At 38.9% G+C, this 27800-nt stretch overlaps 1 protein-coding gene across 2 annotated transcripts in view; it reads right to left on the bottom strand.

Annotated features, from left to right (window-relative positions):
- Positions 1-2470: 2470 nt before the first annotated feature.
- MAP2K6 (mitogen-activated protein kinase kinase 6) overlaps positions 2471-27800 on the bottom strand; it is a 135402-nt gene continuing 110072 nt past the window's right edge. The window contains exons 6-12 of one of the 2 annotated variants that reach the window (XM_017497365.2): positions 27130-27246; positions 26416-26467; positions 23762-23889; positions 22417-22494; positions 20695-20834; positions 11087-11132; positions 2471-5480 (exon numbers count right to left, since the gene is read on the bottom strand). In XM_017497365.2, the coding sequence (XP_017352854.1) occupies positions 5403-5480; positions 11087-11132; positions 20695-20834; positions 22417-22494; positions 23762-23889; positions 26416-26467; positions 27130-27246 (639 nt within the window). In that variant the 3' untranslated portion in view covers positions 2471-5402. The remainder of the gene's footprint in view (positions 5481-11086; positions 11133-20694; positions 20835-22416; positions 22495-23761; positions 23890-26415; positions 26468-27129; positions 27247-27800) is intronic. The other variant, XM_017497363.2, reaches the window with a different exon arrangement.

Genomic DNA, 27800 nt, shown 5'->3' with positions numbered 1-27800 from the left:
TCTCAAAAAAAAAAAAAAAAAAAAAAAAAAAAAAGCTTTCTTCCTATTCTATCGGGTCTGGTAGCTCCCTCTTCCTAGATTTTACTCTGGCATTTTTCCATCTGACTATGCAAATTTCCAGAGGCCTAAATGAAAACTGCACCTACCATTTGAAAAGTTAAAAAAAAAAAAATTAAGTCCTATGAAGTTACATTTATTTGAATACCTTTTCACTTGCTAACTCATTAAAAGCAGAAGATCCTTTCAGCCAACAAGTCCCTCTTCAAGTCATAGATAGATGTTAAGAAGGCAAAATTGCAGCACAATAGACATTTAATTAATTTTACTAGATCTGACTACCAGCTCCAATAACTTTTGTAAATATACAAATCTTACCTTCAAGGTCATAGGGAGTAACATAGCCAAAACAGCATTTGGGTGGGAAATTAGGAACTAGGTATCCATTGTCCTTTCAGGCCAAAGAAAAAAGTGTTTTGTTAGACACTTTTAAGAGAAACAGAGTTATTTCTCTGAGCATAGCTAATAAAACCCTTGGTCAACAAAGGCATTTTAGTGATAAACTATGAAAAATTAACCCCTCTCTGCCTCCTTTGAGATTATAATTCCCAAGACACTAAATCAAGTTCAATGGGAGAAATCAAGAACCCTGGCCATCTTACTACCAGCCTCCTCCGATGCTGGGGCTTATGAGTATTGCGACTTTCTAGACTACAACACTTTGGCATTGCAGGACATTGCAGGACTGAGGAACAGCAAAGCAGAGTTGGGTTACAGTTAAAAAATGAATTGGCCAGCCAGGTGCGGTGGCTCACGCCTGTAATCCCAGCACTTTGGAAGGCCGAGGAGTGCAGATCACGAGGTCAGGTGATGGAGACCATCCTGGCCAACATGGTAAAATCCTATCTCTACTACAAATACAAAAATTAGCTGGACGTGGTGGCGCGTGCCTGTAGTCCTAGCTACTTGGGAGGCTAAGGCAGGAGAATCACTTGAAACTGGGAGGTGGAGGTTGCAGTGAGCCGAGACGGCGCCACTGCACTCCAGCCTGGGCGACAGAGCAAGATTCCATCTCAATATATATATAAATAATAACAAAACAAAGAGTGAAATAATATGGAGAGTTGAGTGGCCATGAATTCCATTTGAGGGTCACCAACAGCGGACAGTGCCAACATTGGCATAATAGATATCTGTGGCCCCCAAATTATGTACTGAGATATCCTGAAACACCACAGCATACTCACAGGCCTAGCAAGATGTTGTAAATTTTTTTTTTTTTTTGAGATGGAGTTTCACTCTTGTTGCCCAGGTTGGAGTACAATGGCGTATTTTTACCATGCCCGGCTAATTTTTGTATTTTTAGTATTTTGTATTTCATCATGTTGGTCAGGCTGGTCTCAAACTCCTGACCTCAGGTGATGCACACGCCTCAGCCTCCCAAAGTGCTGGGATTACAGGCCAATGTTGGAAATTTTTAAGGGAAACATAGTGACATATGCAGGACACTGTGCAAACTGCTATTATTAAGCTGTTGGGACCTAATTGTTTAAAACACTGAACTATTAAGTATTTATTTTGGCCTGGGGTACCATGAAAAAAATTACTAAGATGACTAATGGCACCACAAACACAGAAAGTTTAGGAAGCTCTGGCACATAGAATTTTTTGTTAGGCTTGAAGAATATACAAGAACTGTAAAATACAAACAATTTTGAGCCATGCCCACACATACTCGTTTCCCTTTCAGATGGCTTCACTGTGATAGAAGCTGCTAACTTAACCCATTTGTTCTGATTAAATCAGTGTGACCAAACACAGTCTTTAGAATAATAGATTATTCCCCCACATCAGGGCCTCCAACCATAAAAAATAGGTGCTTTCACATGCAAAATCCGTAACTACCTGATATTTTATCAATGAATACCTACCTTTATGGGAGTTCTGTCTCCTTCAAAGTCATCATTTTGGGAGACTACACTTATTCCAGAGGAAGAATGACTGCTTAAAAATAATCATATATTTTGGGCAGGGGGGTAGAAATCTTCATTAGAAATTATCTTCAGAGCCCATGACATGGTGTTTTACAAAGATTCAGTGATGCTAAAACTCCAACTCTGAGGGAAGATTTAACTTCTAGAAACTGTCAAACACAACTTCCTGTTAAATCTGATTTTCAAAAAGGCAGGTAAATCAAAAAGGGAAACACCTGGTAAGGATTGTTGTAAAAAGCAAAACAAACAACAATAAGACCTTCGTAATAATTCTCAAATGATGACACACATCTTGGGGGTGGGGGGAATGGATTCTAAAGCTTTTCTGAAAGAAAAGTGGCAAAAATAGTTTAACAGTATTATTTATATAAATATGTAGTCTCTCAAGGTGACTACACTGGAGGGCAGAATTCATTGATATGTACACACACAGGGTAATGTACAAGTTATGCACATTGCTTTTTTGGTACACCTATTAAAACAATATCAAAAGAGAAATGGCTATTTTAATAAATATTTTCAAAAATTATAACATGGACAATTATATGATACAAAATCAAATACATTTGGGGAAATGAGCATGACTCTTGTAGAGTCATGCTGATTTTGTGATACACTGACAGGTATAGACAGGGCTGATATTCAGATGGTCTATGCTGGGCTGAGCATCAGATATTTTGAGGGTCATCCATGAATATAGATATCTTTATATATATGTCTATATGTATGGTATACTCCCAATTTATATATAGTTTAGGTATACTGACTTTTTTAAAAGTTGGTTGATTGGAACTTACAACACAGTTCTCCAAAAACAAAACCATGCTGTAAAATTTAGTCTCGTGAGGCTATCAAGTCACTTTTTTTTTTTTACTTTAGCACATAAGATATTTAATCACTGTGCAGAATATAGCTTCTTCGGGGAAAAGGTGTTCTACACTTCCAATCAGTATCCCAGGAACATGCCTTCCCTCACAGTGATAAAGATATTTCTACTGATGAGGAAAGGGAAAGAAATAGGACCTGTTCTTGTTACTCTCTGCAATGGCACATTACTCTCTGCAAATGTCCAAAAGAAAGTAAATTTAAGACAGTTCTCTTTAGAAAATACTAGATCAGTGTTCTGAACCCTGCTTCATATCAGAATCACACAAAGGTCTATAAAAAAACCAAAACAAACAAACAAACAAAAAACACGAATTCCTAGGCGCCACGAGTTAAATTCAAATCTCTGATGTCTAAAACACTGGCAATGACAGTGTTCACAGCTCCCAGATGATTCCAATGTGCAGCAGGGTTGAGAACCACAGACTAACTTTTTCTCTACCCTACTATGAATATGATTGTTTTTGCAAGTTTGGCCTAGGTTCACAGACTGGAGAGGCATACATAGGATAAGTTACATATTTGATTTAGAATGTCTCAAAGTGGAAAAACAGGTAAGAGTAATCTGACCCAGATCAGAGAGACAATTTGTTTTAAATAGTTCACCAAAAGCTAAAATGGAGTAACCGGATATTTTTCCTATTGCTTCCTGTTTTCACAGATGGGTGAATAAGTAAGGAATACAACTGCAGTTTTTCTCTTGATCTCAAGAAGAACTTCCAGATTTAGGAAAATAGATAGGAAAGTGAACAGCGATAATCACTAGGGTGATATTTGTTTTCTGGCTAGAATAAAATGAGGACAGAGGTAGCTTTAGAGCAAAGGAAGCTGATGTTTAATAAAACAGATATATCTTCGAACTGAATATGAAGAAGTGGTGGAAGTGTCACACTCAATCTGGGCTGAGAAACTCCTCCTTGTCAAGAACAAGGAGGAAAAAAGGCAGAGAAAAATATATGATTGCACTTCAAAATCTAAAAGTGGAAGGAAGGGAGGACTCAGGGAAGCAATCCCCTCCATATTGAACTTGGGGCCAAGAAAGAAAAAGTAGGGGTTTTTTTCCTTCTTTTTAAAATCAAAACCCTCTGTCCTTCCTTGTCCAAAATGGTCCTGGTTATTCATCACAGGTCTATATTTTTCCTGTCAATTACTTTACTCCTTGATCATCACGAAACCTAGGGATACAAATCAGAGAACCAGAGGGTATATTCAGCCATGAGAAAGAACTTTTGTTGCTTAATCAATCTGCTAGGAGTTCCCAGTGAAGCTGATCTCCTATAGAGGAGCCAGCGATTGCATGCTGCTGAAGAAAAATGTGGCCTCAACTCTTGGACATGTGGTAGTCCATTCCTAGGAATTAATTCAACCTTTCCTATTATTTCCTCATCTTATCAAAGAATTACTGCTTTTAATTTTCTCCTACTGTAGCCCTTCTATAAATAGTAAAGCTTCTTTACTGAACAACAAAACAAACAAAGCCACTGAGTACATTAACTACAAAGGCAATCCTTGAAACTTGCACATGGTAGGAGGGACAAATGCAGAAGAAGGCACCATTTTTTTCTGTGGTTTAACACATCTCCCCTCAAAACTGACAAATGTCCTCCTTACCAAATAGAGATGCTCATAGAAACCACTTGGCAGGACTTGTGAATTGCCAAATATACACACAAACAACACACACACAGGTAGATGAAAAGGTAAATGGATGTGAAATCATATTACTAATCACTTTCCGATAATACTATACCACAAGTGTCAGGAGAACCAAATGTTTTACTCTTTGAGAGGTGATATGAGTGATTTTTATGTATTCCAAAGTTGGGAAAAGAGTATGACCAGAATATCTTGCCAATTCCCCTAAAAGATGTCGTGATCACCCAGGATTGAGCAGATGTTTGCAAAAATGGCAGCAGTCACAACAGCTGGAACAGACATTTCACAAGAACAACTCCTTTTTGATATTTTTATAATATTCTCAAAGATGCGTATTAAATAATTTCTTCTGGACCACAGACACAATTGAATTTAAAAAATAAAAGCCCTATAAATATTGCCAACCCAACCTTGTCTTTTTTTTTTAATCTCCCTTCTTGTATAAAATGGAATCTTTTCAACCAAACACTTAAACATAAATATTAAAATAATAAATGGGACAAACTACAAGTCTACTTATAATCTCATCACTACTGTAGCACCTTTTTGTCAGGGCCAATGCATTCATTTTGTAAAGAATAAGAGAAGTCTGAGAAGCTTAAGGACTCATATGACACATCATTAAATATTTAATCACCTTTTTAAGTCCTAAGCTTTTATGATAATTCATCCATCTAGACAGTTCATTCTATACTATAGATTCCAAGACCCCCTTAAGAGGCGCAATAAAAAGAAAATGGGGAGAGAAAACCCTCTGAGAGACAGGGTTAAATTATCTCAAAGATGACTTTCTATTGATGCTATAGTGAACCTGCTTCACCCGAAACCCACCAATCCACAGTAGGGTCAACCAATTAAGTCCATTGCTTTTTAGTCTCCAAGAATCAGTTTTACAAAAGATGCCACATCTGTTGCTTTGGATTCATGTAGGGTGAAAAATGGATGTTGCTAGGAAAGAAAAAGAAAAAATGTGGTATTAATATTTGTCACTGACAAACAATATACACAATTAGCAAATTAATAGATCTGCTTGTTACAGGGATTAATTATCCCTATCAGAGCTAGGCTGGGCTCTTCCTACCCTTTCCAAAATCAAGCACATATCAAGTGATGCAAACGTTTTAAAGATATCTCTTAGTTGCCACTCTTTCCATCTTGATACCTCTAGTTTTCCACTATAGTCTATTCTCAAAAAAAAAAAAAAAAAAAAAAAAAAAAAAAAAAAAAAAAAAAAAAAAAAAAAAAAAAAAAAGGTATAAATGTAAGTCCTATCTACAGCAAAATACAAAGACTGACAAAAACCATCCAAAACTCTGATTCACAAATAGCCCTGAGCCCCACAAAGTCATTTTAGACTGATACAGTAGTAAGAGAATAAGACAATTCATAGGTGTATACACTTTTATTTCTCAGGAAAAGGATGGTAGACTAAGAAAGCAATTTTGTTGAACAGTAAATGTGGAAGGAAGGTAGCCCCTTCCCTTGACATTGGAGAATCGGTTTAGACTGAAACAGTTAAAACCATTTCCCAAGCCATGAGTTATACCTATGTCTCTCCTGATGAAGAGTTGATCCATCTGAAAAATAATGTAGATTGCAAAACTCTAGGTATGTGCAGAGAACATTGAACTCAGAGATTAAAGATTGAAATGGGAAAAGAAGGGTCTCTATCCACACAGCTCAGATTGGTAAACTCAAGTCTTGTGCTTTGCTAGGGGAACAGGCACGATGTGCGATTCAAGAGGCCATGCATTTCAAAACAATTCTGAACAGGAAGCCATTTTCTCTGCGCTAGAACAATTCTCCCCAAATTGCTCAATTTTGTTATAATAAATCCCCAGCTGTCACAGTGGAACCTGCCTCCTCTACTTAGAAAGATCCATCAGATCATGATCCACAGTTCTTACAGTGGAAATAGAACCAACCAAACCTACCCAAAAAGAACAATTCCTACAGGTAGAACTTAGTCCCACATGTCCCTCCTCACCTCCCATGCTCACTTCCTTGATTGTCTGGTAGTACTATTTTCAATGACCAATTGAGTAGCTAAATGTAAGCATTTTTACAAGCAGACATGTAGGTGACTCACTCTGTTTCCCCTAACTTTAGGGAGTTTAGTTTACAACCTTTATGTTGCCCAGCTGTAGGTTTTCTAATTATATTTGTTTTAAACCTGACAGTGGAGGGTTGGGTGAGTCAGCTCCATGGAAAACTGAGTTCCCACCCATGGAAGTTTTAGGAAACAATGCAAATGAAAAAGGAACAAGAAAATAAAAACCTCAGAGAAGATATCTGGTCATGATTAAGAATCATGACTCAGAAAATGGAAAAGAGATTTTCTCCCTTTGCCCATCTGAGGACACAGGTTGGGTGCTGGCTCAGATCCTTACACTCATGAAATCAACTGAAGCTCTGGGAGCTAGGTGGTTTCTCCTGAACTCCCTCAAAAACTAAATAGCAGTCATACTTCTGATTACTAACCACATACACAGTACACTTTCCAAAGTTTCTACCATCATGCTTATTAGTTTTCCCACATCCTCTTGACATTTGGAAGTCTTTAAATGTACTTAAAAGATTTTACTATCAAAACAGGACACACCAAACCTCAGATTATCTTAGTGACTGCTTCCAACACCTGCCAGCCTCACCTTGCCTTTTGTTCTGCTAATGTCTATTAGCTCAGTGGATGTAGCCTAAGTCTGCAAAAGAATTAAATAACCTGACTTGAAGTCTTTAATTGAAAAAAAAAAAAAATCCCCAGGCATCTTTCCATTTATTCCCAGGCTGAGAAAATGCTATGAGAGCCATAGGGCAGGGGAAGGAGAAAACAGGTAGGCATGTCAAATGGAAAGTGTGACTTGCCTTCTTGTGAGGGTTTTGAGGCTATGAAAGGTAAGAGGGAACCCAGACCCTTCTATAAGCAATGAATTAAGAGTAGCAAGGGCAGCAACCAGGAAATGGGCAAATGAAGAGCCATGAATAATATTCAGACTATAGTCCCAGGCTGGGTTTCCCAAAAGAGGAGCCAGAGAGAAAAGAAGGGAGGTCTTTGCACCATTTAGACTCACTGCTGTGCCTGCAGAAAACATGGAGATCCATGAATGTACTGTCAGGACTAGACAGATAAGCTGCAGTCACCAGCAGGTCTCCCTGTCCCATGCACAGCACCTCGTCCCTTAAGACTATAGTTTTGAAAGGGTTCAGGCATCTTTGTTTAACATACAATTCAATCTAGAACTTCCTAGGATAATTGGAGAACATAATCACTCCACTGAGCAATCACTTGAATGAACTGGTTACTATTTCTGGTGATTATCATTTAGGACAGGGATCAGCTACCTAGGACCCAGAGGCCAAATTTAGCCCACTGCCTGTTTTTTAAATAAAGTTTTATTGGAATACAGATACACACACCCCATTTATTTTTGTTTGGTTTTGTTTTGTTTTTCTTAACACATTGGATATGGGTACTTTCACATCGCAGCCGCTGAATTGAGTCATTTTGTAACAGCAACTGTATGGCCTACAAAGACTAAAATACTTACTATTTAGCCCTTTACAGAAAAAGTTGGCTGCTACCTACTTTAGAGAAACATATTCTACTGAGTCATACTCCCCAGTGACATTTGAGAGAACAAGCAAATGAGATGATCTTAAAGAATATATACCCTTCAATCTGAGTTAGGGAGAGGAACATTTGAGATTTCTATAAGAGGGATATGTCTAGGTTAAGGCCTTAATTAAACTGTCCTTTACCCGGAAAAAAGGATTTTTTTTTCCTTCATACTTCCTCACCAACTCCTAAAATCTAAACAATAGCCTCTCAGCAAGTGTTTTACCAATGCTAAAGTCAGGGAGTTTGGACTCAGGTTTTCCATTTGAAAACCTCAATTCCACAGGAAAACAGGGAACAGTTACAGTCTTAAAAGGCAAGTCCATTTCCAGTACCACAAAGGCTAATGTTGAAAGAAGAAAAGGGGTACTGACATGATTTTATAACATTAATATATCTGTAGGCCATAAAATATCATAGTGTTACAGCATATTGCATATATAGAATTTGACATTAGCTGCCCATGTATATTAAGCATTCTTTTTCTCAACCATGTTTCAGTGAAATTTCTGATCAGAAACCACTTGGAAGAAGAAAAAAATTTCTGTATTTTAAATGGCCATAAATAAATAGAAAATGTTCTTCTTATATGAAATTAGTTACAAAACAAGGCAACTTTAAAATAGGAATACAGGTGCACACTTGTAGGCCCAGCTGCTTGGGGGACCCAGACAGGAGGATCATTTGAGCCTAGGAATTTGAGACCAGCCTGGGCAACATAACAAGACTCCATCTCTAAAAAGTAAAAATTTAAAAATAAATAAATAAAATAGGATTACAGGCTCCATAGTATCCTACAAGAATAAGTCTATATCTATTGTACTTTATGTGAAATTAATTTTAAAATGCCCTAGCAGGTACATAAACACATTAAAAAAGAGTAGACAGAACCAAAAAGCCTTTAACTGGCTATTAAAAAAATAATCAGGGAGAAAATATTCAACCTAAACATGTAGCATGCTAGGATTTTCTCAAACATTACTCATATTTCCTTATTTAACTGTGGGTTTCAGTTGAATAAAGCTGGTAGAGTGCTGAGCACCAGGGGCTGCCTTTTAATGGACCCAATGGAGGCCCCAGGAGATGGCTTTGTCTCCAAATTCATCCAGTTGGAAAACGGTTCAATCGTCAATCAAAGCTTAAGCAACAGAACTGAAAACCTATGTGCTTGACTGTAACTATCATGCATCTTTCTGATCAACTTTCTATAACTCTTCCTGACTTGACATTACCAAGCTGTGCTTCCTCATATCTAAGCCACCTAATCACAGCATTTGACACTAGAAATCTGTGCTTCTAAGACATGCCCTGAGTTGGTCTTCAAGACAGCAGTGCTTGTGGCTGGGAGAGGATAGGAGCAAGCATTTATTGCCTGTCGAATAACTGTGTTCCAGTAAGAAAGGGTGTCAGTGTTTTATTGCCTTAGAAATTTTGCGGCCGGGTGCGGTGGCTCACGCCTGTAATCCCAGCACTTTGGGAGGCCGAAGCGGGTGGATCACGAGGTCAAGAGATCGAGACCATCCTGGTCAACATGGTGAAACCCCGTCTCTACTAAAAATACAAAAAATTAGCTGGGCATGGTGGTGCGTGCCTGTAATCCCAGCTACTCAGGAGGCTGAGGCAGGAGAATTGCCTGAACCCAGGACGCGGAGGTTGCGGTGAGCCGAGATCGCGCCATTGCACTCCAGCCTGGGTAACAAGGGTGAAACTCCGTCTCAAAAAAAAAAAAAGAAAGAAAAAAGAAATTTTGCATGAACATAACTCTTCTTTCCCCTATTAAAATGAAAACCTTGATAACTGAAACAAATCTCGGGAAGAGTTAACACAAATTAGAAAATAGTCTCAATTTTATATATTTCTCCCCCCAAAAAATGTGTTTCTTCTACATTCGACATATTCTTAGATAAAGCAAAGCATTGCCAAGTTTAGGTCCTTGCCATTTGCATTTAGCTTAGAATCATTAGTAATTAGCTTACAATTGTAGTTACCAGAATTTTTTTCTTTGAGACAGGGTCATTCTGTCACTCAGGCTGGAATTCAGTGGCTCAATCACGGCACACTGCAGTCTTAACTTCCGGGGCTCAAGTGATCCTCTCACCTTGACCTCCTGAGTAGCTGGAGTTACAGGCAAATGCCACCATGTCTGGCTAATTTTTTGTACTTTTTGTAGAGGCAGGGTTTCATCATGTTGCCCAGGCTGGTCTCCAACTCCTGGGCTCAAACAACCTGCCCACCTCGCCCTCCCAGGATGCTGGGATTACAGGTATGATGTGCTGTGCCCTACCTATATGTGCCCAACCTATAGTTACCACAATTTAAAAGAAGTTATTTTAATACAACAATGCTGAGATCTTACTTTCACTCTTGCTTTTTATAGATATAGCAAGAGATAAACTGTGAATGCTGAGGTAGTATAATTCAAACTAATAATACTTTGTCTTACTTTTTTCCACTTTGTTTTTACTTTCCAAAGTAAAAACAAGAAGAAAAAAATTTTTTTCCTCCCTAGCTACCTACCAAAAAGTTGTTCATCTAATTTAGCCCAGATATTTTATCAAAAATTGATCAGATAGCATTTAAGTTTTTTTCATTATTGAAATCTCTTAAATCATGCTTTCCTTAATTTTATCTTAGTAATATGTGGCTCCTAGTATCTTTTAAATTCAAAAATATAAATTTCATATGCATAATTTGCTGTATATCATGACAGGTTTATCAGCCTGGAAAAAACTGCTAAGAATAGTGATAGGTCCCAGCCTATTTAAAGAAGGAGGTAGGATGAACTCTTTAACTCTCTTTCCTGGAGTTCAATTCCTGTCATTGATGTCTCAATGAACCAACTCTTTGAATATGGTTATGTGATGATAATTTAGGTCTTAGTGACTTTGCCTTTTATAGCTATTAATATAGTCATGTTTATATTGCTAACAATACTCACCATTAGCTCTGGGTATGTAGGCCGTTCTTTGGAATTCTTCTTTAAGCTTAAAGAAAAAAAATTAATCATATTAAAATCTAGGAGCCACATGTATTTTCATTAGACAAGGATTTCAGAACTTATAAAACCGTAAACATAATCAGCTTTAAAAGTGTATTGAAAACACAGGTCTCCTATCTTGACTTTCCTCTTCTGTTACATTTATGTATTATTTTAAATCACGCTGGTTGTACCTTAAAGGGAAAAATAGGGGTGTGTGTGTGTGTGTGCGCGCACACTTTCCTTTTAACACTTTACTAATGACACAAATTTTTCTGATCTATAGTCATTATATTTCAGAAATATCTACTTTCCTTCAAAGCAGCTTTTAATGCCATTTCCACAGACAAAGAAATTGACAGGTGTTTTTTATACTGTGTTTGTTACCTCTTCACTGTCAAATACCTGGTTCTCTTTGCTTCTGTTTCCCATGAATGTATAATTTGCTTTTATATAATCCTAACCAAACCCGCCTGAGATAGAAGCAATAAACCCCTAATATTTATTTTCTTTTCCTTGAGACAGGGTCTGGCTCTCTACCCCAGGCTGGAGTGCAGGGGCTGGAGTGCAATCTCGGCTCACTGCAGCCTTCACCTCCCCAGACTCAGGTGATCTTCCTGCCTCAGCCTTCTAAAAGCTGGGATTACAGGCATGTGCCACCATGCCTGGCTAATTTTTGTAGAGAGAGGGTTTCACCATGTTGCCCAGGCTGGTCTCGAACTCCTAGGCTCAAGTGTTCCACCTGCCTTAGCCTGCCAAAGTGCTGGGATTACAGGTGTGAGCCAATGTGCCGTGAGCCACGGAGCCCGGTCCCCCATAACATTTCTAGGGTAATACTACTTGTTTATGACAAAGGTAGTAAGACTTGTTTACAACAGCTGATAAAAGAGAGAGTGCACTCAGTGACAGCAATTACTCTTGTTAGAAATACTTCATGGTCATGCACTCCTGTCAAGTCACTTCTGGTTATTCTGCTTTCCATTGACACAGACATTTAATAACATTTCATACCGGAGGCAATAAGTGCTGTTACTTATTTAACAATAATAAAACTGTAAGATGAAGAGACCAACCCATCACCCCATCCTCAGCCCATCCCCATCCTCTATCCAACCCTGACCTTAAAATGAAAAACAAAAAAAAAGAAAGAAAATAAAACAATTTACTTGGAGGTAGAATCCCAGGTTACAGAATGGAGAAAAAGATGATTTTGAAAACTATGATTTGCAACACAACCTACAGACTCCCATGCCCTGTGGACCACAAAATCATACATGAATGGAAAGGAACTTTGCCTGGCATCGGAATGGAAAGGAATTTTGCCTAGAGTTGGAGGAATCAAAATGTAACTGATTATTAGGTTCTGGGATTTGAGCTAATGGATCATTTTGAGCAAATGAGACCTAGTATGTGTGAAGTGAGCTCTGCCTCACCTTCAGAATCTAAGCATGACACGGATAAGGTACAGAACCATGAGAGAGTGAAGTCGTTCAGGCCCTTCAAGAAACTGTGGTTTAAAACGAAATAAAATTTTTTTTTTAAAAAGTTTTTGAACCAAAACAATTTGAAAGCAGCCTACCAGTTTATTCCAGGCAATGCTGTGGGTGGAAGCCAGGGAACCTGAGACAGGGTACAGGTAGAGGTGAGGACAGATGTTTCAACCTGGAACTGAGGGCAGACCTAGGACCTAGTGACCTCAGTGACCAGACAACCTATGAGAGAAAGTTTCATCTCAACTGAAGATAAAAATAAGAGCGCATTAGAAAGAGGAATTAACAGCTGGCAAAGTCAGATTGATATGGGAATGTGTGCTGGGTGAAATGAATGAGTCCTTGGAACTCCCACTGATGGCTTTGTATGTACCTAGATACTGAGAGTCTACATGGGTGGTTCTCAACTGCAGGTTGTTATATCTGGTGGCAGGGTGTTACTGGCACCTAGTAGGTAGAGGCCAGGGATGTTGCTAAACATTCTATAATGCACTGGACAATCCCCCACAAAAAAGAACAAACTAACTTGCCCAAAATGTCATTAGTGCAGAGATTAAGAAACGCTGCGCTATGTGCAATAGGCGGACTCCCTCCTTGTTGCTCCTCTTGTTCCCTTCGCTTAAAACAAGCATCTCCAGCTGGTTTGTCTGTTTTTAAGCACATTCTCACCACAACCGTCTCCCACCCTCAGCTCCAGGAAGCAAAAGTGTTTCTTTCTAAGTTCAATAGCTAGTTTACCTAGAAAGAAACACGGAAGAAGTACTGTGATCCCAGGAGCATTGCTGACTTGCACACAGACCCTAGTAAAAAAAACAAACAGGCTAAAAGCCATGAATTTCCCACTATTGTTCAAAGCATATCAAAAACCAGAAATTCTCCTCTATCGTTGGAACAATGTAACATGCTAAGTAAATAACAAAAAGCACAAGCACAACATTGAATCCACACTTAATAGTCAAATGGTTGATTTGGGGTGTCTCTATTTAGACCTTAAACTCTGCATTGCATCTGGAACATTCTCATTGAGGACCCAGGCCTACTCCATTACTAGCTTTCATGGGTCAACAACAGAACCAAGGTAATGTCAGGAAGAAAAGCTTGTTTCTCAAATATAAAAATTTGCTGATTTTTTACTTTATATTTAGCAGAAAAGATAAAATGTCTATCTCTTTCCAACAGAGAGAATACCTTAAACACTTCCATTTTCTAAAATACTGTATTTTTTAATGCTGTATTTTTTTAAATACTGTATTTTTTAATGCTATATTTTTTTAAATACTGTGTTTTTTAAAATACTGATTTCGAGTCAGGATATCTTATCTTTTCACTTCTGGAACAGTTTATAAAAATTTCTCAGCCAGGAGTGGTGGCTTACGACTGTAATCTCAGCACTTTGGGAGGCCAAGGCAGGTGGCTCACTTAAGCTCACTTGAGATCAGGAGTTTGAGACCAGCCTGACCAACATGGTGAAACCCCAACTCTACTAAAAATACAAAAATCAGCCAAGCATGGTGGCACATGCCTGTAATCCCAGCTACTAGGAAGGCTGAGGCACAAGAATCACTTGAACCCGGGAGGTGGAGGTTGCAGTGGGCTGAGATTGCACCACTGCACTCCAGCCTCGGTAACAGAGTGAGACTCTGTCTCAAAAAAGAAAAAAAAAAATGCCCCATATTTTTTTAAACTGTGTATAAAGAAAATGTGCTGAAAGTACCCTAGTTGATCCATTATAAAGTGTTAAGGATTCCTGAAACCAATAGGCTGTTCCTTGACTCATAGCCCCTGATTAGAAAGCTCACAATTTACCCCAAACGCTACTGCAGAATATAAATGGAAAATACTTACACAGCAAAGCACGGCTGTTTATTAAATTAATATAACTGATATAACCCATTCTCTCCATCTTTTAAATCAAGAACACTTCAAAACATGGGCTAAGAATAGCAAAACACTCAGGATAAGGTTAGGCGGGAGAGCAAATTTTCCATGTTTAATAGGAAGTACTTGAAATTCAGTATACAATAACAACTTTGGAGTTCAAAGCTACACCAATTTCTTTTTGAATTGGAGTCAGACTTTTGAATTTTCAAGGGGCTTGTCATTTTCAAGCGTGCAATTAGCTAACTGCCCTAATTCCTTTTCCAAATGCCACAACACACACTTCTGACCATAGCTGACACTAAAAAACAGCTTCATGCTGTCTTGAGAATTGCTAGCTTGAAGTTTGTGCTGACCAGAGGATTTCTGCCTATTTGAATGCCCCCAATCATTTCCAAGAAGGGCTATTTGGTGCATCCACAGAATAAAAACACATTGCTCCTTTCAAGGCATACATTTGTCAAAAGCTAAATAAACATCTAGTGCCTCTTTTTACTGTCCTTTCTACACAAGTAAAAGACTGTATTTGACTGTCTGTGTTTTATACTAGTTTCTCTGAGTCAGACAATACTGATGCTTGAATGGGCCTCGCTACCCTTCAATATGCCATCAGACTCGTCAGTTGGCCCCACAGCTTCTTAAATGGGCCTAGAAAAAAAGCAAAAAGGAAGTCCAGCTGTTTGGGCACTTGGCAATTGATGTCCAGTGACTCCCTTCTGTGAACCTATAGGAAGAGTTTATGACGAAAAGTGTAAACCGGCTGAGATTCCAATCTTTTCAGAGCTCATTTGTTAACCCTTCTGGAGGACTAGAATATAAGACTTCTCTATTAGACTTCTCTATTATAAATTCCAAAACAAGGCTGACATGGTCAACACAACACAACCCAAGAACTCCTTAAAACTCCTATGATAACAAAGAGATATATAGGAAAAAGAGGAAGAAAAACCCATTCTGTAGTCCTATCTCAAAATAAATACCGAAGAGTGTTTGTAAGAAACCATTGTGGGTTTGCTTTTTTTCCTTTACATTTATATGGTTAATTCTTCTTTCTCCTTCAAGATAGCATTTGTCAGATATTACTGCAAAAGAAATGCAAAAACTGGAACTCTAGACTCTAGGTCTAAGTTTGCATGTGGGGATGATAGGCCAGCCAGGCGTGGTGGCTCATGCTTGTAATCCCAGCACTTTGGGAGGCCAAGGCAGGCAGACCACCTGAGGTTAGGAGTTCGAGACCAGCTTGACCAACTTGGATAAACTCCATCTCTGCTAAAAATACAAAATTAGCCGAGTGTGGTAGCACACGCCTGTAATCCCTGCTACTCAGGAGGCTGAGGCAGAAGAATCCAGGAGGCGGAGGTTGCAGTGAGCTGAGATTGTGCCATTGCACCCTAACCTGGGCAACAAGAGTGAAACTCTATCTCAAAAAAAAAAAAAAAAGAGCTTTTCTACTTCACCCCACAAACTATGTGATTTACTGTCAACTAACAAGCAGTGATCAGTACTGATGGGCCAGAAAAGAGTGGCTACCAAGCTCATTCCTTGGATGCAGAATTATGGTACCTAGCAGCATGGTGATGGCATCGAGCCAAGTTGATTCCCTGGGTGCAAGTGCATGATACCTAGCAGCATTATGACATTGAATGCTTAGGCAGGATACACAAGTTCACAAATACTCTGACAGTTATGTAGGCTGTGAGTAATGTGCTGTTTTTCTACTTTTACCCAAAGACAGGTGTAGGAGATAAAAACATAAATATATCTATCTTGAAATTTGAGGTTAAATATTTCACTTTCCAAATCTGTAGTCCCCTTTCCTTGCTTAGAACATAGAGTTGGGGCTTTCTAAAAAGTTTGGGAGGACCACAGTCTATGTAATAAAAATATAAAAAACATGAAGATCACAAAAAGGTCCTTTAATGAAGATATGTCTCAATAATACAGCTTTATTCCTCGGAAAAATAAAAGCATAGCTGATAATGGGGAGTTACACGCACAGACAAAATCTCTCTATTCATCAAGAGGTAGAAGAGTTTAACTCTTTTGTTAACAATCACTTTTCCATTCTTTCCGCCATGCTCCAGATCAAACCTAAAGCTTTCAGTAATCAAACAAATAAAATCACTAGATTGCTAATGAGCAGAGGTATGTACTCATATGTTAATATATGTGTAAAAAATAAAACTGCCTTCATAAAGTTCTAGGCCAGTCATAAACTCTAAAAGCAAATCAGTGCTACTTTCTGAGTATGAGATGACTTTTTCAGCCCAGTTGAAAAATAATGTTTGTCCTTAAGGGACATCAAAGAAAATATATTGGTGGTTTGTGGCAGGCAAAAAATTATCGACCTGAGATCTGAAATGGAAGAGGTTGCATGCTGAAAAAGTCAAACTGAGGATAAGAATGCTTATAAAATTCAGAATTAATGATTCCCTTCTATTTCTTAGTTCCCGTACCAACAAAATGACTCACTATTTTAGACAATTGATATTCTTAAGTATGGCATTCTACCAGAATTATAATACTTAAACTTTGAGGAAGGAAAACTTATCTTTTAATGATTTCTAGGGTAAAGTGACTTGGATTTTGTTTCTAGGTATTTTCATATTTTATTTTTATATTATATTTTATTATGTTATTTATTTAATTTTAATTTTACCTTATTTTGGCAGGGTCTTGCTCTGTCACCTAGGCTGGAGTTCAGTGACACAATCATGGCTCACTGAAGCCTCAACCTTCCAAGCTCAAGCAATTCTCCCACCTTGGCCTCCCAAGTAGCTGGGACCCCAGGTATGCACCACGACACCCAGCTAATTTGTGTATTTTTTGTAGAAACGGTATTATTTTTAATAAACTGAGATATAATATAAACTGACTTACTCGAGTAGAAATGAAATGACACTGAGTAAACAGTATTAATAGAATTAGCAGTTTCAGGAAAGCTAGGACATGTCTATGGCTCAAACTTTTTTTTTTTTTTTTGAGACAGAGTCTCACTTTGTCTCCCAGGCTAGAGTGCAATGGTGTGATCTCAGCTCACTGCAACCTCCGCCTCCTGGGTTCAAGCGATTCTCCTGCGTCGGCCTCCGAATTAGCTGGGATTACAGGTGCCCACCACCATGCCCAGCTCATTTTTTATATTTTTAGTAAGATGGAGTTTCACTATGTTGGCCAGGCCGGTCTTGAACTACTGACCTCATGATTCACCCGCCTCAGCTTCCCAAAGTGCTGGGATTACAGGCATGAGCCACCAACCCCGGCCTAAAATTTTTTAATTAATGAACTGTGGTAGCTGGGACTAAAATTAAGAGAAAACCAAAGAGAAGGGGATACCTTAGCAGGTGGCCATGAAGGCACTATGGGTATTATAAGGAGAGAATAGGCACAGGGCAGTCATTATATGAAGAGCAATGATGCAGGTATCTGGAACTTCCACATATGTGTGCATGCATTAAAATTAGAAAACATTAATTTCTCAAGGTGTTCACTTTTAAAATATCTATAAAAAGTTTCAATGTTCTGATTCTCTGGGGAAAATTCTAAGTAAGGGAAAAAATACACCGGTAAAAGAAAAATAAAGCAATTGGATAATTTTAAAAAATAAATTGAAGAAAATAAGCCTTCTGAACAGAAAGTAGTTGATAGGAGGTCCATAGATCATATGACTAAACATGGAGTTATCACCACAGTTGTACATAAAAACCACTTGAGAACATTTTTAAAAAATTAGTATCCGGGCCCCTCCCCATACCAATTAAATCAGAGTATATGAGGATGAGGCCTAGGGGACAGTGATTTTGAAAGCTCACTAGAGTTTTATAAAAGAGCAGCCACAGTTGAGAACCATTGGATTAAACTGGTGATTCACAATGGGAGACTCAGCCTTCTCAAACTTTTCATAGCAGCCTTATTCTTACCAAAATTTCCTAAAGTACTCAGAATCTTGGGAAAAGAGGACAGGTGGAAGAAAGGTAATAGGGAGAATAATTTGAAGAGACTTAGCTAGATAAGATCATTCCTCATTACCACCTCTCTTAAGAACTACTTGCTCTGTACTACCAAAGATGCCTCATCTCATTTTTTTTCTGAGATGGTGTCTCTCTCTTAACACCCAGGCTGGAGTGCAGTGGTGTGATCTCAGCTCACTGCAACCTCTACCTCCTGAGTTCAAGCAATTCTCCTGCATCAGCATCTAGAGTAGCTGGGACTAAGGTGTGTGCCACCACACCTGGCTAATTTTTGTATTTTCAGTAGAGACGGCTTTTCACTATGTTGGTCAGGCTGGTCTCAAACGCCTGACCTCAAGTGATCAAACTGCTTTGGCCTCCCAAAGTGCTATAACTACAGGCATAAGCCACCACACCCAACCTCTCATCGCTTTTTTGATGTGACCTTTAAACATTTGAGGATAAGGCAATAAATAAATAAACAACAACAAAACCAAGTATTTGAATCCAGAAGGCAAAAGTCATGAACCCATTTCAACTTGGCAGAGGTACAAACACATCCAGCACACTCCCTCAAGACAACAGATAAGAAGAGGCCTAGAGAATACATATTTTAAGAGGCATCCAACAACATATTGTACTACCACTTGAGGGTCCAGCCCCTCTCTACTCAACCAGCCAAAAACAAAAACAACTGCAGGCCAGCCTCATATATCATTAGGGAAAAATACTAGGCAAGAGAAGGGGCCTTGAGCTAACAAAGATTCCAAGAGTTCTTAGGTTCACAAGCAACAGACAATTGCTTTGTTTCATTATGTTTCCTGATGAATGCTGTATTCACAACAATTTTTTTTTTTTTTTGAGACAAAGTTTTGTTCTTGTTGCCCAGGCTAGAGTGCAGTAGCATGATCTCAGCTCACTGCAACCTCCACCTCCTGGGTTCAAGCAATTCTCCTGTCTCAGCCTCCTGAGTAGCTGGGATTACAGGCATCTACCACCATGCCCAGCTAATTTTTTGTGTTTTTAATAGAGGCAGGTTTTCACCACGTTGGCCACCTCAGGTGACCCACCCACCTTGGCCTCCCCAAGTACTGGGATTACAGGCGTGAGCCACTGTACTCTGCCTCACAGCACTTCTAAAAAGCATGGAGGCCAAGGAAGGAAACCATGAGGAAGGTGTTCTTTCCCCTTCCTCAGTACCTCAAACAGCCTTCAGAGCTCCAGGCCCTTCCCCAGCAGCAAGTGCTCAGAACTGCTCCCCTCCAAGATCACAGTGGGGCTTGCCACCATCTCCAAGCTCCCTTCCTCCCAGTTCTCCTCTACTTCTGCCAGATGGCCACATACACTAACCTGGCTTAGTGGTGTGCTTCACTTCCAGCATTCTGCTTCCAGCATCACTTGCAATGATCATTACTATCAAGTCATGCTAGGCATCATGACCTCTATGCAGACAGAAATGACTTGCCTAGAGTTTACTTTCCCCTCTGTTACTTTTCTTGACTGCCCTGGCAGTTCTCATGGAAATATAGTTTACCACATGAGTATGGCTCCCTCCCTCTTTCCATTCCAACTTTCTTTGAATTCCCTTCCCAGAACTCCAGCATTGTCCTTTATGCCCTTGTAAACAAGTTTCTCCATAGTTAGCAAGTATTCAGTAGCAGCCAAGGTTCTACAAGACTTCTGCGGACCTAAGAAACACTCTCAAACTACCCTCTATTTTCTCACCTAAAGTAATTATTTGCCTCTACTCTCTACCCCCAGACCTGTAGTGGGTCCCTTCCAGCTTTCTCTTTGTGCTCTCATCAACATCAAATTACTTAAAGCTCATATGAAGGAGTTTCTTGCTTTTGTGACATTGTGAATGATGTTCCTTCTGTTTGGAATATCCTTCCTTCCCTATTTCCCTTTTGCTTGGAAAATACCTCTCATGGACTCAGCTCCAGATTTACCTCCTCCAGAAAAGCCTATCCTGAGGTCTTCCCTCTGAGTTCCTTAAGTTGTCTATGCCCCTATCTCCATCACTGGACTTGCCATATTATGCTGTAATTATTCATTTATGAGACTTCCCTACTTGACTTTGGGCTCAGTGAGGGCAGCAAGCGTGATATGGTCATCTTTCCTTCTCCAGCAGAGAGGGCATAATCCACAAATGCTTTCAGAATGAATGTATGCAGGATGATTCAACCCCGATGGAAGAAACTCATGAAAACTCTTCTTCTTTTGCACTGACACTTGGGAGGTGAGGCTCTCTTACCACTGTGAGGTAAAGTCAACAAACTCTGCAGAGAACTTGTCTGCTGGGAGTTGTGGCGATGGCTCCTCTACCACCTGTTTGAGCTGCTGAAATGGAGTTCCCCATGAATCATAGGGAAATCGAAGGATGGCCAACTCAATCTGGAGGAGAGAGGAAACAAGGAGACACCAGTTTCAACAGGGCTGCTTTAGGGAATCACCCGTGTTTCATTTGTGGATAGTCAGAGGGAAACACAAAGCAAAATTTAAGTATAAGTCAGGAAGGGAGGGCAGAGAATAAACTAATAATCTATTCTTTAGCAACTTTCCCCAAATTCCCAGTCCTAGGGATTTTTTAATATTACTTACTAGGCACAGCCACTTAAGCCTATCTAAAACCAGGGCCCTCACTAAAACTCACTGTGGTACTTCATAAAAATTGCAAGCCAACAGCATTAAACTTCAGGATGTAAAGCTACCAGGACTTCAAATGTTTGGTCTGAAAAGTAATTCCCAGCCTAAGACCTTTCCAGAGGTGAGTATCTACTGCCACCTGCAGGAGCCTTGGTGAAATGACAAGGGAAAGAAAGCAACCTAGGACCAAATGACTGATCTTTTTTTGGACTTTAGAAAAGGCCACTTTGCATTACAGGATCATGTGTTTTCTGGGCAGGCAGGAGAAATAACTCACGGGATTTATTCAGCTGCTGTGCCTGGGGAGGAACCAGCACCACAGTGGATAATTCCAGACCTTGGTGATACACTGAAAATGTATGACCACCAAAGTTATAAAATTTATGATCACCAAAGTTATGAATAAGATCTGAATAAGTCAATAACTTTAGGGCTGTGTCTAAGGAAATAATCCTATTGGTTGTCATATATTGAGGATATACCTGACTGATATGGTTTGGCTGTGTCCCCACCCAAATCTCATCTTAAATTGTACCTCCCATAATCCCTACATGTTGTGGGAGGGACCCAGTAGGAGACAATTGAATCATGAGGGACAGTTTCCCCCTTACTGTTCTGTGGTTCTCATGGTAGTGAAAAAGTCTCACAAGATCTGATGGTTTTATGAGGTGTTTCCCTTTTCGCTTGGCTCTCTCATTCTCTCTTATCTGTCGCTATGTAAGATATACCTTTCACCTTCCGCCATGATTATGAGACCTCCACAGCCTCATGGTACTGTAAGTCCATTAAACCTCTTTTTCTTTTAAATTACCCAGTCTTGGGTATGCACTTATCAGCAGTGTGAAAATGAACCAATACACTGACCTCATCAGACTTTTACTTCTACTTCTCCAATAAAAATATCCTGGGAAGCATACCCTATGTCCTGGATATCACAGCCCTATCAGGGTTCATGCAGATTAGCATTCTTTGCATAGCTTAAACTTCTTGCCTTGGCTTGAATAATTTAATTTTAAACTACAAGGAATCTAGTCAGACCCTCTTATTTTACAGACAAGGATAGGAAGATAGTCCATGTGACTGTAACAATTACTCAAAAAGGCATATAGCTTGTCAGAAGTGGAATCAAAAGAAAAACTGGTTTCCCCAATCCCATATCAGTATTTCTACTATACCACACTACAAACAATTATTACTCAAAATCTGCCATCTCAGCAGGAGAGGGTGCCCCAAACCAGCATTTAGGGCATTTGTTTCTTGGCCCCAAAGTCTACTTCATTCAAGTTTCATGCCCATAGCCTCATAGTTCATGATGATTGGCATACACTACCATCGTGATGCCCAGACTCCAAATGTCAGACTTCACACTGTATCCCTTCTGGTTGAGCTCTGGGTTTATTCTTTCAGGCTGGAAAGGAGACAGACAACTGAGAAACTAGGAAGACAATTGAGATAACATTCTTAGTTCAATAGTCTCTGGGGATGGGGGTAGCATCAGCTGCCAAGTAAGTTGTTATAAGCTGTTAACATGCCTCCCAGGCCAAAAAGACCCAGTTAACTACAATAAATATCAATGTCTCCATGGGGTTTCCCTTATTCTGTGTTTGTCTTTTCTTGGACACAGTAATGGATCAAGTTCCCTTCATAACAAATTACAAATTCGCCTTAAGAAGAAATAGGGCATATGTTATAAAGCTACTTTGACCAACTAGAATTATCCTTGTTAAAAACATTAATAGTCCAGAACTAAGTAAAACAAGAGTCAATGGGCTACTGTTCCATGCTAATAGACCTGAGCAATTTTTAGCTAACACAGACAGGAAGCTTTTCAAATAAAAGCATAAGTCTATTTCCAGATAGAATATAGTGTCCGTTCCTTCAGTTAAAGGGGATTCCATGGTCTCTGCTAATGGCAGTGAATCTTCATAGCCATGAGGTCCTCTCATGACTAACCTCACTGCCTTGCTTGGGTAGTTTAAGTTCTACTTATTATTTTGTCCTCAACAAACAAGGTAATACTCCCCTGCAACACAGTCTGGAAAACTGTGCAGGCTATATGTATTGTGTATATATTTTTTCAAATAACATATCTCTTTCACTTGATTTTTTCAAAGTAACACATAAATAACTATGGTCTGAATGTTTGTGCCCCACCAAAATCCACATGCTAAAACCCAATCACACATGTGATGGTATCAGAAGGCAGGGCCTTTGGGAGGTGATTAAGTCATGAAGGTGGAACACTAATGAACAGGATCGGTGTCCTTATAAAAGAAGCCCTAGAGAGATCCTTCACCCCTTTCACCATGTGAGGACTAAGCAGGAAGGTGCTATGTATGATCCTGAAAAAAGTGAGCCCTCGTCAGACACCAAATCTTCTGGTGCCTTGCTCTTGGATTTCCGAGCTTCCAAAGCAGTGAGAAATAAATTTCTGTTGTTTATAGGCTGCCTGGCTTACATTATTTTGCTATAGTAGCCTGAACAAACTAAGACAATATATGAAGCAAGTGACTAAAGATTTCAGACAGGAAATGTTTAAGAAAAACTAAGAAGCAGACTACTTCTGGAGTCTTAGGCACATTTCCATTTTCCCTCTGTGGCCATCCATCTCTTATTTCCCAGCATGATTTGTCAGCAGTTACATGACCAGATGTCACCCTAGCTAAGGTACTTACGGCCATGTATGGCTTGCAACCTGCATCAATTGTTTTAGCTACAGAGTCCACCAAGTAGCCACTGATTCCAAAATCACACATCTTCACTTGACCAAGAGCATTAATGAGTACGTTAGAAGGCTTGACGTCTGAAAGCAAAAACAACCAGGATCCCATCATTCCAGCCTGCTTTCAAGATTCATTTCTCTACCACCAGAGGGCCTAAAAACTCCATTTGTCCTTCATCTTTGCAAGTTGTCCAACACAGAAGTAACTGCCATCTCTGACTCGTAGTTATAAACTGCTTATTGCTTTCAATCTGATTTTCTATTGCATGTTTTGTTCATTCCTTGTAGAACCATGAATTTCTCAATACAAAGAACATTTTCTCCACTGATTTTATGACCTTCATTGCCCTCATATTTGTAGTAAGAGCCTAAAAAATTATTACTGAATCAAATACTCAATTCAAAATGATCTATTGATATTTAATGTAGGAGTAATAAACCAAAGAACAAAAAGGCAGACTGTGACACAATGATAAACCAAATATGACCAAAGCAACTTTTTTTGCTTTTGTTTTTGGTTGGTTTGGTTTTGTTCTTCAAGATAAGGTCTTGCTCTATCACTCAAGTGGTATGCAGTGGTGTGATCATAGCTCACTGCAATCTCAAACTCCTGGGCTCAAATCATCCTAACCTGCCTCAGTCTCCTGAGTAGCTAGGACTACAGGTGTGCACCACCATTCCCACCTATTTTTTTTTTTTTTTTTTTTTTTTTTTGGATAGACAGGAGGTCTCTGTGTTGACCAGGCTGGTGTCAAACTCCTGGCCTCAAGTAATCCTCCCACCCCACCTCCCAAAGGGCTGTGATTACAGGTGTGAGCCACCAAGCCTGGCCCAAAGCATCTGTAAGTAATGTGTCAAAGATCACAAAATGTAAAGCAACAGAAATCCAGGTATTCCAGACCAAAGGGCAGGTTACTGTACAAGCAGCATTACAAACCAGATTTTAAATGAATTCTTTTGACTAGAAAGGTTTAACCCACCTGCCCATATGTCCAAAAAATGAGACTATGATTATCTCTGGACAATAAATTTTGAAATTACAGTTAAATTTTTCCCTCTGTAATACTTTTCACAAAGCCCATAAAATTAGAAGTTAAAGGGTATTACAAAAGCTTTAAAATTGTCCTTTATAATTTTCCCCTTAAGCTGGCAGATACACAAATTTCATTTTATTATTTTTATACCTTACATATATTCTCTAATATGAATTACATATTTCATAACTGTGAAATAACCCTTCATGTTAATTTCAAAGTTGTGAATAATCAACAATCGTTTTCCTATCTGTATTCTGTATTCCTTCCCATTTTCTTCTCATCTTCCTTCATCCTATTTTTCCAATTTTTATTAATAACAACCAATAATAATAGACACACTGTGCAAGGCATTTTACATTATTTCCAGGCTCAGAGAGTTTAAGAATTACCCAAACCACAATGCTCTATTACTTACCAATACATTTCATTATTTTTCCCAAAGACATGGTTGAGAGTATCTCTTCCTAGAAGTTTCCCTGACTACAATCACTAAGTGATAGCACTTACTTATTTTATATTATCTATACTACTTCTATATTTGGTACTTGATATTTTTTTTTTTTTTTTTTTTTTTTTTTTTGAGATGGAGTCTCACTCTGTCACCCAGGTTGGAGTGCCTCAGGTTCAAGCAATTGTCATGCCTCAGCCTCCCAAGTAGCTGGAATTACAGGCACCTGCCACTACACCCAACTAATTTTTGTATTTTCGGTAGAGATGGGGTTTTGCCATGTTGACCAACTGGTCTCAAACTCCTGACCTCAGGTGATCCACCCACCTCAGTCTCCCAAAATCCCAGGATTACAGGCATGAGTCATGGCACCTAGCTTGGTACTTTCATATTTCTAAGGTGGGTTTTTTTTTAAACTTACTTCCCTATAAAAATCCTGATGCATAATTTAATAAGAATATATTTTCTTCTCAGATACTTCTCAGGACATCTATTACATTTTAAAAGTGATTTAAAAAAATGAATAAATGGATGAATGGGTGGATAAAAGATGAGTGAATGAATATGTGGATGGATGAATGGATGGCTGAAGAAATAACAGGCCAATAAAAAGGAATAAAAGGAAGGAGGAAGAGATAAATCATTTTATCCTGCCTACTGTTGTCTGAAAAGGCTCTGCTTTATACCAGAGTTTTTCACACTTTAATGTGCACAAGAATCACCTGGAAATCTTGTTAAAATGCAAATTCCAATTTATTTGGTCTTGAGACCCATGATTCTTTTCCAATGAGCTCTCATGCGATGGCCAATACAAGATCAATTTTTATCGTGTTCTCTAAAGTTTCCAAAGATGTACTCCCACAGCTCTGCTTGCTAACAAGGGTTTGCAGTCAATTTGGGTATAATATAAAGATCATGTCTTCTTCTTATGTCCTCAGCCACAGTAAGGAATACTACTTACATTGTTTGCTGTCCAATCATAAAGGAAAGCCCCATAGTTCTCTTGCCTTAGATGGAAGTCAATTCTACTTCCATCCACGGGGGATTGGGGTAGAGAGGGACTCCAGGTGGAAGAAATGAACTTTATCAAAGGAACAGCCAAGGCAGCTCATGGATGCTTACCTCTATGAATGACAGACAGCTTACTGTGTAAATGTTCTAATGCTTTTACAATCTGCAAGAGAAACACAAGATAGATTTATTTATCACATCCCTGGGAAGAAATTGAAAGTTAAGTATATCAAGGTTTATTTTCCTTGGCTTTAGGTTACCGGTGAGATATTTTCTTAAATAGTGGTGGTCCTATCTAGGAAAATACACAGGAAGTTACATAAATTGGACTCTACTCACCAGAGAGGACTATATCTTATATCAGAGAGGATGTCTCCCTCATCTGTCTTGTTCACTTGCCCTCATTCTTTTTCTCTCCACCCTCCTGAGCCTGAAGAGCCATGAAGGTAGCAGACCTTCTTTCTATTTACTTTCCTCTGCTTCCTTCTATGCCTACTAGTCTTAAGAGAACACTTTAAAAATCCATAAATGAAAATCAAAATAAGCTAATGTCAGAATATAGACACCAGGAATGTGGTCCTAGCTGATGAATGCACTGCTTAGAGTCATTTAACTTAAGAGTCTGCCAAACCAAAGCAGTGCTAGAATCTTCTACACAGTGCTCAGAAAGGAAAGCGTGTATTTATCCATCCACCAATGAACTTCAACAGACATGTACAAATAGTAGCTGTGGTCCAGGGAGTATTTCTTTATGCTGAGGTACAAAGACACATAGGAACTTTATTTCTCACATTATCCTTGCAGTAAGGCTCATAATGTACTCACAGAAACTGCTATTTTCCCTAAGATGTCCTCTGGAATTGTCTGGCCTTTATCAATAACTTGTTTGTAGAATTTATCTAGTGATGTATCCATGAGCTCCATGCAGATCCACACATCACCCTGGAGGCCAATTGGTCCAGGAATTGTTTAAAAAGATGAGAAAGGGAGAAAGGAGAAAAAAAAAACAACAACAACAACAGTAAACACCTGTCCTGAAAAATTAACTATTTCATTTTTGAATTTTGCAGGGAAATAGATTGTTTTCTGTCGAGATCATAAAGGAATTTACAAATAAGCAAGGTTTTCTCCAAAGAGAAAACCAGTATGTAGCCAAGCAGAATCTGCATGTAATCTCCTACCCCTCAGTGGAAAATTGAACCTAATTACTAACAGACATAAGCAATACAACCCCAGGAATCCAAGCCTTTACTGATACCACTCTCTAGGAGTTACCTCTAAATGCCTACTCCATGTAGGATTTCCCACACTAAGCCCCAGCAATAGTCAGTCAAAAAGCTGGTTTTAATGAGGTGAAGCCTCATAATCCATATAATGGTAAAGTGAAAAACAGAGGTAGAGAAAAGAGATCAAAGTATGTCTATATAGTACACAAGCAGGTTAGGTGAAGCTCATAAAGCAGTCAAAAGACCAGAATATTTCAAATTATAAGGGAT

Source organism: Cebus imitator, unplaced genomic scaffold (assembly GCF_001604975.1).
Source record: "Cebus imitator isolate Cc_AM_T3 unplaced genomic scaffold, Cebus_imitator-1.0 Scaffold229, whole genome shotgun sequence".
Classification (NCBI taxonomy): Eukaryota; Metazoa; Chordata; class Mammalia; order Primates; family Cebidae; genus Cebus; species Cebus imitator.
Note: the sequence above shows the minus strand (reverse complement) of the source record. Positions and strands in the feature narration are given on the sequence as shown.